This window comes from Paramormyrops kingsleyae, chromosome 8, assembly GCF_048594095.1.
Source record: "Paramormyrops kingsleyae isolate MSU_618 chromosome 8, PKINGS_0.4, whole genome shotgun sequence".
Lineage (NCBI taxonomy): Eukaryota > Metazoa > Chordata > Actinopteri > Osteoglossiformes > Mormyridae > Paramormyrops > Paramormyrops kingsleyae.
In genome coordinates, this window is record NC_132804.1 from 16,129,428 (window position 1) to 16,142,072 (window position 12,645).

General features: G+C 44.2%; 1 protein-coding gene across 1 annotated transcript; it reads right to left on the reverse strand.

The window, feature by feature from the left end:
* Window positions 1-4,055: 4,055 nt before the first annotated feature.
* On the reverse strand, window positions 4,056-10,138 carry rpn1 (ribophorin I). The gene is made up of 10 exons (XM_023790668.2): window positions 9,497-10,138; window positions 8,949-9,013; window positions 8,161-8,467; window positions 7,653-7,862; window positions 7,355-7,547; window positions 6,086-6,185; window positions 5,863-6,001; window positions 5,417-5,536; window positions 5,089-5,334; window positions 4,056-4,835 (listed from the first exon to the last, which is right to left on the reverse strand). Exons 1-10 carry the CDS (start codon window positions 9,737-9,739, stop codon window positions 4,653-4,655), a joined length of 1,806 nt encoding a protein of 601 aa, XP_023646436.1. The 5' UTR covers window positions 9,740-10,138; the 3' UTR covers window positions 4,056-4,652.
* Between the last annotated feature and the right edge of the window lie 2,507 nt (window positions 10,139-12,645).

Genomic DNA, 12,645 nt, shown 5'->3' on the forward strand with positions numbered 1-12,645 from the left:
CTTCCTGCCTGTCAGACAATTCCTGAGCACCCGGAACTGGTGCTGTTTGTGTTGTCAGGAACCTGTGAACACAGCTGTGGATCTGACTGCACCTGTGAGCTGACACAGAGGAAATAGTGAATAGGAAGCAAAGTGAGATGTAAGGAGGGGGGACTGCTCTCCCCATTACAGTCAGTGGTTTCCTGTAAGCAGTGGTGAGGAAAATACAGGGCTTCAATATATGGAAGGTAATCTCATCAGCATCTTCAGCACTAGTGATCACATAGATGCTTTAAAAAAAGCTCTCCCAGTGTTCCCTTGCTGTATAACTTGTATACACACACAAGGACTATGTGGTTGGATGTAAACAGTGGTAGCTGCTGACAAATTTTCGTGATGCAAACTTTTGACTGAACCCCCGACTCCCGGTATAAATTCTGACCTGATCATACATTAGTCATAACTATGAATATTACAGCAAATATTAAAATATACATTACAATCATATTCTTGCGGCGAAGGAGATCGATCACGTCCTCGATCACTGAGAAGGATGGCTGTGAGGGCTCTGAGGGCAGATAAAGAGGCGTTTTGTTAGACAAATCTGTGAGCAGGTGACACACCATTTGTGGTCTAGTGACCCACGTCCTGCTTACAGAGGAATCAAAGCATTATGCACATTTGAATTTGTTCCTCTGAGACTTGCAGTCAGGGTGAGTGATGGAACGGTCCTTACGGATGACACTGCAGTTGTGACCCGCTGGGCCGGCTACTTTGAGCAGTTTAAAGCTGACCCTCCAGCTAGTATGTTCGACATCTCTGGGTCCACGGTTCTCGACGCTGACCCTCCGATTAGCTGTGAACCACCCAATCTCACTGAGATTGCACGGGTGGAGAAGCAGCTGGGGGCAGGGAAGGCCGCAGGGATCTGTGGTATCCAAGGTGAACTTCTCCAGGCTGGTGGTAAGGCTGTCCTCCTGGCATTGCAGGCAATCTTCGCTTCCATTTGGAAGTCAGGTGTCAACCCAACCGACTGGAAAACGGGACTTGTAGTCCCTATCTGGAAAGGGACGGGTGATCGCCTGGATTGCGGCATCTACAGGGGGATAACACTGCTCTCAGTGCCGGGTAAGGTCCTTAACAGGATCCGTGATCACTTGCTTGCCTGTCAGCAACCGGAGCAGTCTGGTTCTCATCGAGCGCAAGAACAAATATCAGCAGAGGTTCTTTGCAGTCTTTTCAATTTTCGTAAAAGTTTTCGACCCAGTTGCCCTGTGAGACATCCTGAGACTTCTTGGGATCCCCCCGAAGTTGCTGGACGTCATGGCCGACCTGTACACTGGTACTGTGAGTGCTGTGCAGAGTGGAGGGAGAACCTCTGTGTTCTTCCCAGTTGATTCTGGGGTTCCCCAGAGGTGTGTTCGTGCTTCTACTCTGTTCAGTGCTTATATGGACTGGGTGTTGGGCAGGGTCGTGGGGTCCAGCAGCTGTGGAGAGTCCGTTAGTGAAGAAAGATTTACTGATCTTGACTTTGCCAACTATGCCGTGATCTTAGCGATGGAGTCAGTGGAGGCTCTGATTGGGGCTCCTGCGAGACTGAGTGAGGAGTCTGAGTGTCTGGGATTGCGGGTGTCCAGGTTAAAGACCAAGATCCACACATTTAATGACTTCTTAGGCACGGCCATCAGTAGTGTGTCTGTCTGCGGGGAGAATGTCAACCTTGTAGAGAGATTCACTTTCCTCGGCAGCGACATTCATGTCTCTGGTGACTCTTCCTATGAAGTCAGCAGACAGATTGGAAGAGCATGGGGGGTCATGAGGTCGAAGGAAAAGGGTGTGTGGTGCTCCTGATATCTTTGCAAGAGGACGAATGTCCAAGTCTTTAGAGTCCTGGTCAGGGATGTCACTAGGGTTGAAAGACAAGGGGGGTTTAGCCCCCAGGGTTGTAGGACGGAATTAGTGCATAGAGAGGGCTGAAAATTTTTCACCAAACCTAAACAGGCTTCTTTAATTTTATTATCACATGTACGACAATTATGCTGTTATCTGGCTCACTTTATTTCACTGGCTTCTCTGGAAGTTTCCCTGCCTTTGGTTTCCTTAGTCTTTAGGTTGTTAAAATATATTTTTGTCTATATGCTTATGTACTCAGCCTTACATTTAGGCAACATCCTTATATGCTTATCTTGTTTCTTTATTAGTCAACAGCCAGTAAATGCAGAAAATTAATTTGACCATTTGTTAGGAAGAAAAAGAAACGACAACAACAAAACAAATAATCTCTTTACCTGTAAACCTCCACCAGCCTTAATCACACATCAGCTCCCTCAGCCTCAGCTCCCTCAGCCGCAGCTGCTTCAGCCTCAGCTCCCGCAGCATCAGCTCCCTCAGCCTCAGCTCCCGCAGCCTCAGCTCCCTCAGCCGCAGCTCCCTCAGCCTCAGCTCCCGCAGCCTCAGCTCCCCTGCCGCTCTCCTGCTTCTCCCTAAATTCTTCAAAATACTTTCGTATATCCATCTGGTATATAAACTGAACGTCAGTGTCCCTGTTTTTGCTGTTGTACAAATATATCCACTTAATGGTAAGTGTCCCCCCATTGCTAATTTGATGACTTCCATAATCTAAGTCACCACCGCCATTGCTGCATTGGTGCCCTCATTGCCAGGCTGGTACACCTGTAGCTAAGTCTGCACCCCTCTTGCCCCCCAAGTCGGCAACCTCGCTGCTAAACCCTTTGATAAATTGCACCCCCATAATTTAAGTTGGTGCCTCCATAATCTAAATCAGTGCCCTCATCGGTGACCTGTGAGCTGCTGCTTTAAGTGGCCATGGTAGCACACTCTCAAACTTAAGTCCAATTCAAACTTCACTTTTCCACGTGTTCATATTATGTTTGACTCTGGATGGTCATGGATGGTGCATGCATACAGCAGTGACTTTCCACCAGACCAAGGGTGCGTTTCCTAAAAGCTGAATTGATATCTAATATTTAACTTTTCCATGTGTGCTTTTGGTTGCTCATGGGTGAAAGTAATGGAATTTTCATCATCAAGCATTGGCTGTGGACAACTGTGGTGGGGTCTTGGTGATAAGAAAATAAAAAAATTTCATGTCTCGTTGGTGCTTATTTTGTTGAACATTTAACATAGGGAACCTTATATTCTGAAAGTCAAGTCAAGACACAACTGTTCCCCCACATTCCAAGGCACAGATGTCTGGATGACGACTAAAAGTCAGTCAGATACATAATTATATGTAAAAAGACAATTCTAATACATTTTATGTCCTTGGCCTGCTCTATGTCTATTTTAGCGAAGGGACCTATGTATTTACACAAAGTAAAGTTTGCAAAACACAAAATTTCACCAGTTGCCTCTTGCTCTTTGAGGGCTAACAGGGACCCATCTAGCCCTAGAAATACTTTTGGCAGGAACACAAAGCTCCTGGAAAAGTGACTTTTTAATTAAAATCTCTACCCAAAAATCAAACCCTGCTTTTTCTCAGTCAAGAAGTGCAGTGGAATTTCACTGTGTCCTCCTCCTCCAGCCACTAGAGGACACAGTAGTCTTCACATTTGACTTCAAACAGATGATCTGCACCTTTCAGCACTACCACACCAACGGATATTCAAATGAAGGCATAGAATCACACAGCACCACAGGGAACGAGATACTTACATATTAAAATGAACAGTGATAGAAATGAACGGCATTACAGAATGGCAAATGGCATCCTAGAAAAAAAGATACCCCAAGAAATATTTACATTTTAGATTTATAATCAAATTCATACCTCAATTTAAAATGCCTCAAACATTTTCAGTGTACATTCTGCATGAATCTATCCCTTTCTCCCTCTTCTCCAAACAAGGCACAGTGGGCCTTATGCCAATCAAGGGATGCACAGTGAATGAGGCAGGCTACATTCACACTACAGGCAATTCAGAAACATTAGTCCACCTAAAAACTGCTTATATTTGGACTGAAGTAGAAAGCTTAAATATTAATAGGAAACCAAACAAAAAAAAACCTACATACAAGAGGTCAAAGCCCTTAGTTTTTAAATGACTTCACAACTCTGATCTTTCATTTTTTTTTTATTTCAAATTTCACACTTTCCATTTCACTTGTAGGTTGAAATTAAATCCAATTCCTTCTAACCATTATAAACACCCCCAAACATCAACATCAGTTATTAGCCACATGCATGTACAACTCCCACACTATAGAAATCATGTCATTTAAACAAAGGGAAATTAAAAGTGTATAAAAAAAAAAAACTGCAGATACTGGGAAGGAATGGACTGCAGTCCAGGCTTAGATCTGAAATGCTTAAAGCAAAGATGGCAGGCTAACATGAAGCGGTGGGATCTGGAGAGAGTGAGCTCACCCACACGGCACTTGTCCTGTTAATCTTCCCCCTTACTGGGGAGGGGCCATAAAAGATGCAACTGCATTGTAAACCCAGGAACTGAGATAAAGATGCTAAAAGTGATGAAAAAAAAAAATCTCCAAATTGATTTAATATTTCCTGACACTTGAAGATCCAGGTGAACAGAGAGGCTTCCTGCTAAGTGCCTGTGCGAGATCACTACATATGTATGCCCATGGGATATTAACCATCAAGGTTGGTAAGTGTGCGCGAGAGGGGTAGAGATGTATGCATGTCTGCCTGTTCACAGGGCGTCCAGCAGGCTGTCAATGCGGGTGACCAGCTCCAGCCTCTTGCCGGCCAGGGTCTTCTCACTCTCAATGTAGGCCTCCTTCTTCACTTTACCGGCCACCAGACGTTCTGCCTCCTGACAGGAGCGGCAGACCAGCTCCTTCACCTGGCCATCCAGCTTCTGCACCTCACCCACCTGAGGGGACGGAATTACAGTGTGACTGCACCTCATGCATGTTCCCAGTTTTATGCAAGTAGCAGATCCTCAAATGACGACAGGCGTGAATGGTTGTTCATGTTGGGGTCGTGCTGAGATTTATGGCCTGTACTTCTAGTAATGTCCCCCAGATTACCAGTACCCTAACTGCATAAAAAGGTTATAGTAAATGCGGCATAGAAGCCACTAATCCACACACAAAAAAGGTAAACAGCCCTAATTCTAAGCCCACCTTTTCTGCCAGATCAGAGCCCTCAGCCTTGAGGCGTCCCTGTAAGGCTCCGACGTCAGTGGTCAAGGAGCGATGCTCTGCTTCCATGGCCTTGCGGGCGCTATTCAGCGCACCTGTGTCACGTGACTGTTTGTAGCGGTTCACAGCCTCGTCCAGGTGACGGTACAGGCCCAGCCGCTTGTTGACTAGCGTGAGCACCTGCTCCGTGATGGAGGCCACCTTCATGCGGACCTCAGCAGCAGGATCCTGGGCGAAGATGACAGGGGCTCATTAGGCGAGGCAACAGCAGCAGAGCCAGACGGGCGATGCAGCAGCTCACAAGCTTTACCTTGGTGATGGAGAAGTCTAGTCGAACATAAATGATGACGGTGAAGAACATGATGTAGAAAGCCCCAACTACCAGAAGAGGCTCCTGCAGCATCAGGATCTTATTGAAGGTGTAGTGAATCTAAAGGTGCAGGACAGACAGAGGTCATCAAGTTTCCAAATAAACCACAGCTGCTCACAAATGAAACATCAAAGCGGTTTTGTTCAGTAACCCTGAGGCATCTTTGCCACAAGTAAAAGTCCTGTAATAAAAAAACATGTATATAAATAAAAATGGCTACAGGCTGCTCTACACATACTGAGTAAATGCATAAAAAGTTCAAAATATAACCAGCTACACTGTTTATATGATGTGGCCACTGCACTGCAGCGATACAAGACATATTTAGGTACAGTGATTCTGGCAAAACCATCAGACAGAAGCCCTCACCTCCTCCCTTTACTTACCACCACGTCCTGGATGTGCTGCTCAACCAGGTTTTTCTTGGAGGCCACCAGCACAGGACGGCCAAAGGTGTCCAGGTAAGTATAATGCAGCTGGTCGGGCATGCGGTCAATGGGGTAAGGGGTGTCTAAGTGAATGTTCCTGAGGGAAGGGGGGGGGGTGTATCAGCACAGGGAGACAAAGAGAGGGACAGACACCTGGAGAGAAAGAGGGACGCGTACTGACCTCGCCCCCTCAGGAAGGATGATCTTAACTGTGAGGTGGTCGATAACCTGGTCATCATAAACGTGGTCCACCAGACGCATCTTCAGAGCGTACTGATCACCTACGATTGGCAGCAAGCAGAAAGCTGGGATTCAGCAAGGATCAAGTCATGCGGTGGTGGCCAACAGAGCACAAAAAAAGAAGCTTCACATATGCAGGGTAATTATAGCTCAAGTAAATGAATACACACACACACACACAATATATATATATATATATATATATATATATATATATATATATATATAAAAAAATACACACATACACACACACACACCTCAGAACTCAAATTTAATACGTTCAGAACTCCGGATCGAATCCTAAAAGGTCTGAGTTGTGATAGAATTTTCCCCATAAGAAATAATGGAAAACCAATAAATTGGTTCGCGGCCCAAAAAAATTACACCTACATATGTAAATATTTTAGCATTTAAACACAAAACGAACCAGATAATACAAGAAAAGCATATACTGTACTAAACACATCTAAGCACATTTATCAAAACAGTCATTTGTAAAGTAAGAAAATAAATGTATCCAAACAATGTGTAAAGTTAAAAAAAACAATGTGTCCTGCCTCGATCATCCGTTCCATCCGTGTGCCACGCCCCCTCGTTAACCCCGTGTGATCAGCTGTTTCTGGTTGTTGTCATTAGTCCTCTGTATTTTGTCTGCGTTTCAGTTTGTTTCCCCAGTCCGGTCATTGTATTGTCCGTCTGCGTTTTGCCTGCCTTACCTGTAATTAAACCCCGTATTCCCCGATACCCTGACGTCTGCACCTTTGTCTCCGTTCCGTCCCCGCTGGGCACGACAATATTATTATAATTAAAAGTATTAATGGTTTATTAATAATATTAAATTAATTAATAAATGTTTTTAAATGTATTATTATATAATTACTGTTACTGTCTATCATTGTCTAAATGTATTTTTACTGTCTAAATATATGTATTCAGCTAGTGTAAACATGCACGATGCTATCACAGCGAATGCGAGGCTGAGACTGAAGTGTTATCCTTTGTTTCCGCTGAGACGGTTTGACTTCTGAGATTCAGATTGAGTTCTAGCTAATTTTTTTTCGAACTGGTTGGTTCGAGAACTGAGGTACCACTGTGTGTGTGTGTGTGTGTGTGTGTAATTATATATATATATATATATAATGGACAGAAGTGTGGCATGACCAGCTAAAAAGCAATGTGACTTAAGACCAACTAAATTTTAGCTTCTCACCCAGTGTGTAGAGATACTCGTAGCTGGGCAAGTTGTAGCCGATGATGTAATGGGTCTTCCAGCCACCAAAAAGTGGGAAGCGAGGCCGCACCTCCACCTCCACAGAATCTTCCAGAACCAACAGGTGGGAGGTGGAGATGTTGCCTATCTCATCCCGGTAGTACACGTCCTGAGCAGAAGCAGGGAGGATGGTCTGGGAAAACACAGAATCAGCCAGAATCAGTGAAAGAACAGCGGAAACAGATCAAGACACCAAATGGACTCCACACAAGACCATTACGCTTTAATGCAAAAATACCTTGAAGGATTTAACAGAAGAGATGCCACTGTCAGATTGCCGCTGGTAGTCATAGCGTGAGAAAGGTCCCTTTAGGAAAGCCCCTGTATGCCGCAAGTCAATGGTCTCTTCCACTGCAATATTACCCCAATGAGACACCTCGATGGTACGGGTGATGCTACTGATGGTAAGGAAAGGGGAGTTGTTCTCATAGTGGATTTTCATGGCATCCTTAACAGTGGTGGGCGTTTGGGGTGAGAATTAAAACAAAAAAATAAAGATAAGTACACTGCATTCATATATTGAAAAACATTTGCTTAAAAATTAACAGTAACCATTTTTGAAACCCATTGCTTTAAATAAAAGGCCCCCAAAAGATCCTTCAGCTCTACTGCAGCCATCTTTATGCTCCTAAAGGACACATTTAATTTCATACACCAGCTATTTTCACACAACATATCTAGCAGAGCAGCCCATGCCTCGTAATATATTCTCGCCTCTTAAACATTACAAGTCACTGGAAGGTTACCTGGCTGTAAGGAGGAACATCGTAGAAGGGGCCGTACTCAATATTCTCATCACTCTTGGTGGGGTTTCCCAGCTTTGTGTAGCTTTCCACGTTTTTGGAGGCGAGCCGAACACGTGTGGTTTGGGTGGTGGTGGGGTAGGGGGAGTACAGGTAATGGTTGGCCTGGAACACCACCAGTTGCCGCTCAGCCTGGTTGATGTGCAAGGGAAATGGCCGAAGCACATGGCTCAGCACTGTTTCTACCTGCAGCTGCAGCTTACTGCCCCCTGCCAGTGGAGATGGCAACTGCACCTCAAAAAACACTCCACTGAAAATAAATAAGACCAAAATTAGATTCAAACAACATAGCATGACAGAGAATTATATTTATTTACAGCTGTGTAGCATATCGTCTTTTCCAATGCGTTGTACAACACGGAAAGCAGGTCAGGCCATCCCTGAAGAAATTGGAGTTAAGGGCCTTGCTCAGGGACCCAACAGTGACGTTACCTGAAGAACTATGGGATATAAACCAATGACTTTCTGATCACAGCACACAAATCACGGGCACAGAAGCCAACAAAAACTCAACAGGTGGCTAATCATTTTCCAGGAACATATCTGGACTTCAAGCGATATAGTCTCATTGGGGCAGGTGAAAGGTGTTAAGCCAAATAATCTAGGTAAAATATCCAGAGGAATCAAGAAGCTTATGACAAAAGCACGAGCTAAGTAAATGTGAAGTAACTTCACTGTCATCATACGTCCAACCACTACACATGAATAGTGACTGACATTTGACCTCTTACCTCTGGCCTTTGACTCTGACCTCCTTAAGCTCCAAAGGTCTGTCCTTTTCTTCTTCATCGTTCACCTGAGTTAAAGATCACAAATGACACATGCATTTCAAATACAAGACCATCCGCAACGCTGCTATTAGCCTCAATGAAGCACGTGCTTAAAACGCTACTGCATCTCATGCAGGATAATGCACATAAAACAAAAAGTACACGCCGAAACAAGGCCTTTTGAGCTTATTTTATATCAGGCACACATTTTGGGTCTTTGCTTGATATCAAACGGCTTTGTGAAAACCTATGGACCAGAGCCTCCGAGCGACGTTACAGCGCGGCCTCAGCGCTTACGTGTCACACCTCCTCCACGGAAGTGCAAGAGCTGCACCGCTACGCTTCCGTGAGGTGCCTAATCCTGCACAAATAGTAGTAAAAAAATTACTTTTACTAAAAACCCAGTGGTTGATGTGGCTATCCGCTAATTAACAGCTGCAGTTAGCTTTCGGCCGCGCGCTTTATGGACCGGCTCCGCCTGACGGGCCCAGCGGTTTTAGGGTACTCACAGACACTCCGATGTAGGCGAGATGAGGGGCCAGATCGGCCTCAAGTGCCACTACAAAGCTGTGCGCTGCGGAGCCTCCCTGGTTGGACAGTAGCACTTCGGTGCTGATCTTAGCTAGGTGTGTGCTCAGGTCCACTGTACGCTTCACCTCGTCGTTTACAAGAGAGACTTCAGCTCTCACTGTGCAGCAGAACAGCGACAAAAAGCACAGAAGACGCAACAAAGCCTTAAACCAGCCCCACATTCTGATGCTGCAAACAAAGCTTGACGTTTTGAAAAGAATAAGCTGCAGTAGCGATTGCAATCCGTTAATATTTAATTATTTATAAATGAGTTTGAGAGAAGACTGCACGTATTGAGTAGAATTGTGCCGGACGCAGCCGGAGCGATGACGCTTCATTCATTCCTGCTGACGCAGAGGAGCGCAAACCAGCGAGAGGTGTCGTAAATTCGCCAGAAGCACCGCGCAACTGCAAATTCGCAAGCCTCAAGGCTTCAGATTTTTTTTTTTTTAAATATAGCACACCTTAGCGATTTTACAAGACGCCATATGGCGCTTTGTAGTGATTAACGGTACATTTCCTAGGAACCGAAACTCATTAGAGGTGATTTAAGAAGCCGTTCATTTCGCGAGCCTTCCGATACTCACTAGAGTCACCTGCTGGTCAAAAGAGCTTAGAGCGTAACACTTTCCGGCATGTTTTACGACGGTACCTGACGAAAATTATTCAGTTACCGTTGCTTTTCATGACATCAGGTTAATTTTAAGAAATGTATGTTTTTTTCACATTCTTCTGATCCCATTGATTTGGACTGATATAAGTATGGCTGCAACAAACGCAAAATACGCCAGATCATATTTCAGTTCAGAGTGAATCAAATCTATAAGTACACCAAAATACCGTGTCGCTGCATAGCAGCAGTTTCGTGATGGAAATATAAACTAATATTTAAGATATGGTATATTCATGTAATAATGTCTATCTAAAAACTAGTGAGTTCTACAGTCAAACACAGAGTGCAAACACTACAATACAAAAAAGCACATATGTCCAGTTCCTGTAAGCGGCTTTGCCAATGTCAATGTAGACAATGAAAGGTAATCAGCTATATTTTATGATGAGTCTTAACTTTATATAACTGGTAAGGATCCAGGTTTGGCAAATGGTATACAGCCATTTATTACGTGAATACTTTAACACTGTTGTATCATCCGTTGTTGCAAAGTCCGCTTATTATAGCCTAATCGGTTTTTTCTTTCTGAAGTCACTTATAATTTTATTATAAGTGCGGGTTGTGTTTTTGGGACTTGTTCTTATTTTAAGGTTGCGGATTTAGGTTTTTTTTAAAAAAAAAAAAAACAAACCTGGACCTTATTGCTGAGGCAGCAGTGCTAAGCACTGCACCACCCTAGCTGCCACCCTAGCTAACCTAATCCTAATATTTATAATATAACAGATTCATTATTTGAAGAAATTCAGCTATTAGTGACAGTTATACTACAAACACAGCCCATCATTGATCAAATTATTGACATTTGACAGCTGACATAGGCTTAGGTGCATGAAATACCTTAAAACACACATTAAATGTTGCCTTCCATTTAGACTGATTGGGTATTGATTTCCTGCTGGGATCAGTAAAGTTAATCTTATTAAAATTTTTATCCCGTCATACTGTCCATACATTACACCGCGGTATTTTGGCCAGCCGCTGCGACTAATTTCAATAGCTAATATCCAGGGTACCCTACAAGATGAAACACCTCCTAGAAACACAGTCAACCATGTTTTAGGCGCCTGGCCAGACGGGCTGCCTCAGATTAGGACCTGACTGCTGCTGTTCAACGAGCGACACCTCAGCACCTCACCAGTTCCGATCCCCAACAGGCCTGACCCCACTGGCTCTCTGGCGATATTTTTGATTTCACATAGAAATGGCCATTGTGATTATACACTGGCATCAAAATTATATATTATTTGATACTAAAAAGGATCATCATGCTACAGCACTGCGAGTAGAGAGGAGGCAGACCCCGTAATGCGGAAGAACAGGTGTTTATTCAAAAGGCCGGGAGCAAACAAAACCAAGGGGAAGATCCAGAAGCGAGGTCGAGACGTGAGTGGGGTTTCGGCAGCCGGTGTAGTCGGTCCTACACGGAGGGACGAGACGACGATGGGAGTGGAGGGCAGGCAGGACAAGACGCAGCAGGCAGGGTAAACGGGGAGAACAAGAGACAAAGGAACGCCCGGTACAGTTCATGATCATGGCAACAATATATATACTGCCGTATATATACCCTCTCTAATATTTATTTAAATGTCCCTTAGCAAATTGCACCTCGACCACACACTTTTTGTAGCTATCAACAAGCTACAAAACGTACGCGCCTACAGCGAACGTCCGAGAGCCGCTAGTTTAGTTCTGAACGAGACTGGTAGGTTGCTGAACAAGGGAAAGAACGAGAGAGTCTCTCACCTCCGACTCGAAGGAGTGAACGAGTTGGTGAACGAGTGACGCAGACTACTAAATGAGAGAGCCGTTCCTTAGTTGTGACTGAAATACACCATCTACTGGTGTAGTATATAGCCTAAATGGGCAGTGACTTCCCGTAAGCTGCAATTAGATTTTAGAGATGCAATATTTTCACAATTTAAAACGATTTTTCTAAGTTTTTTTTTAGCGTTTGTACTACTTAGCTGACTATATGATGTTAGGGTTGCGTTTTTAACAAACATGAGTAGCTAAGGTACAATGTTGAGAGACTTTAATTATAATTGAATAACAATAACAAATATTTTTCTCACATGACTCATTGGTGGTGTTTAGTTTACTCCTTCGCACTATTTAGCCTAAATAGTAGGCTGATTTTTGAACATATCGGAACACATGTGATTCAGATATTTTTTATGCAAACCTCACGATCCGCTCCGGCCTGCCCTGTCCAATCCCTGTGAGGGACAGCAGATGGCGCTGCTGGTCCTCCCGCACCCTCCTTCCCAGCCTGGCCTGTAGTAGAGCTAACGGTCCGAGCGCGTCCCTGCTTACCAACTCGTTAGTCGTGCATAAAAATGCCTCCCTGTCCTATGTTACAAATTATTCAGCATGTTTAGTGCGTTTCGGACACATGTAACATATATCCATGCTGGA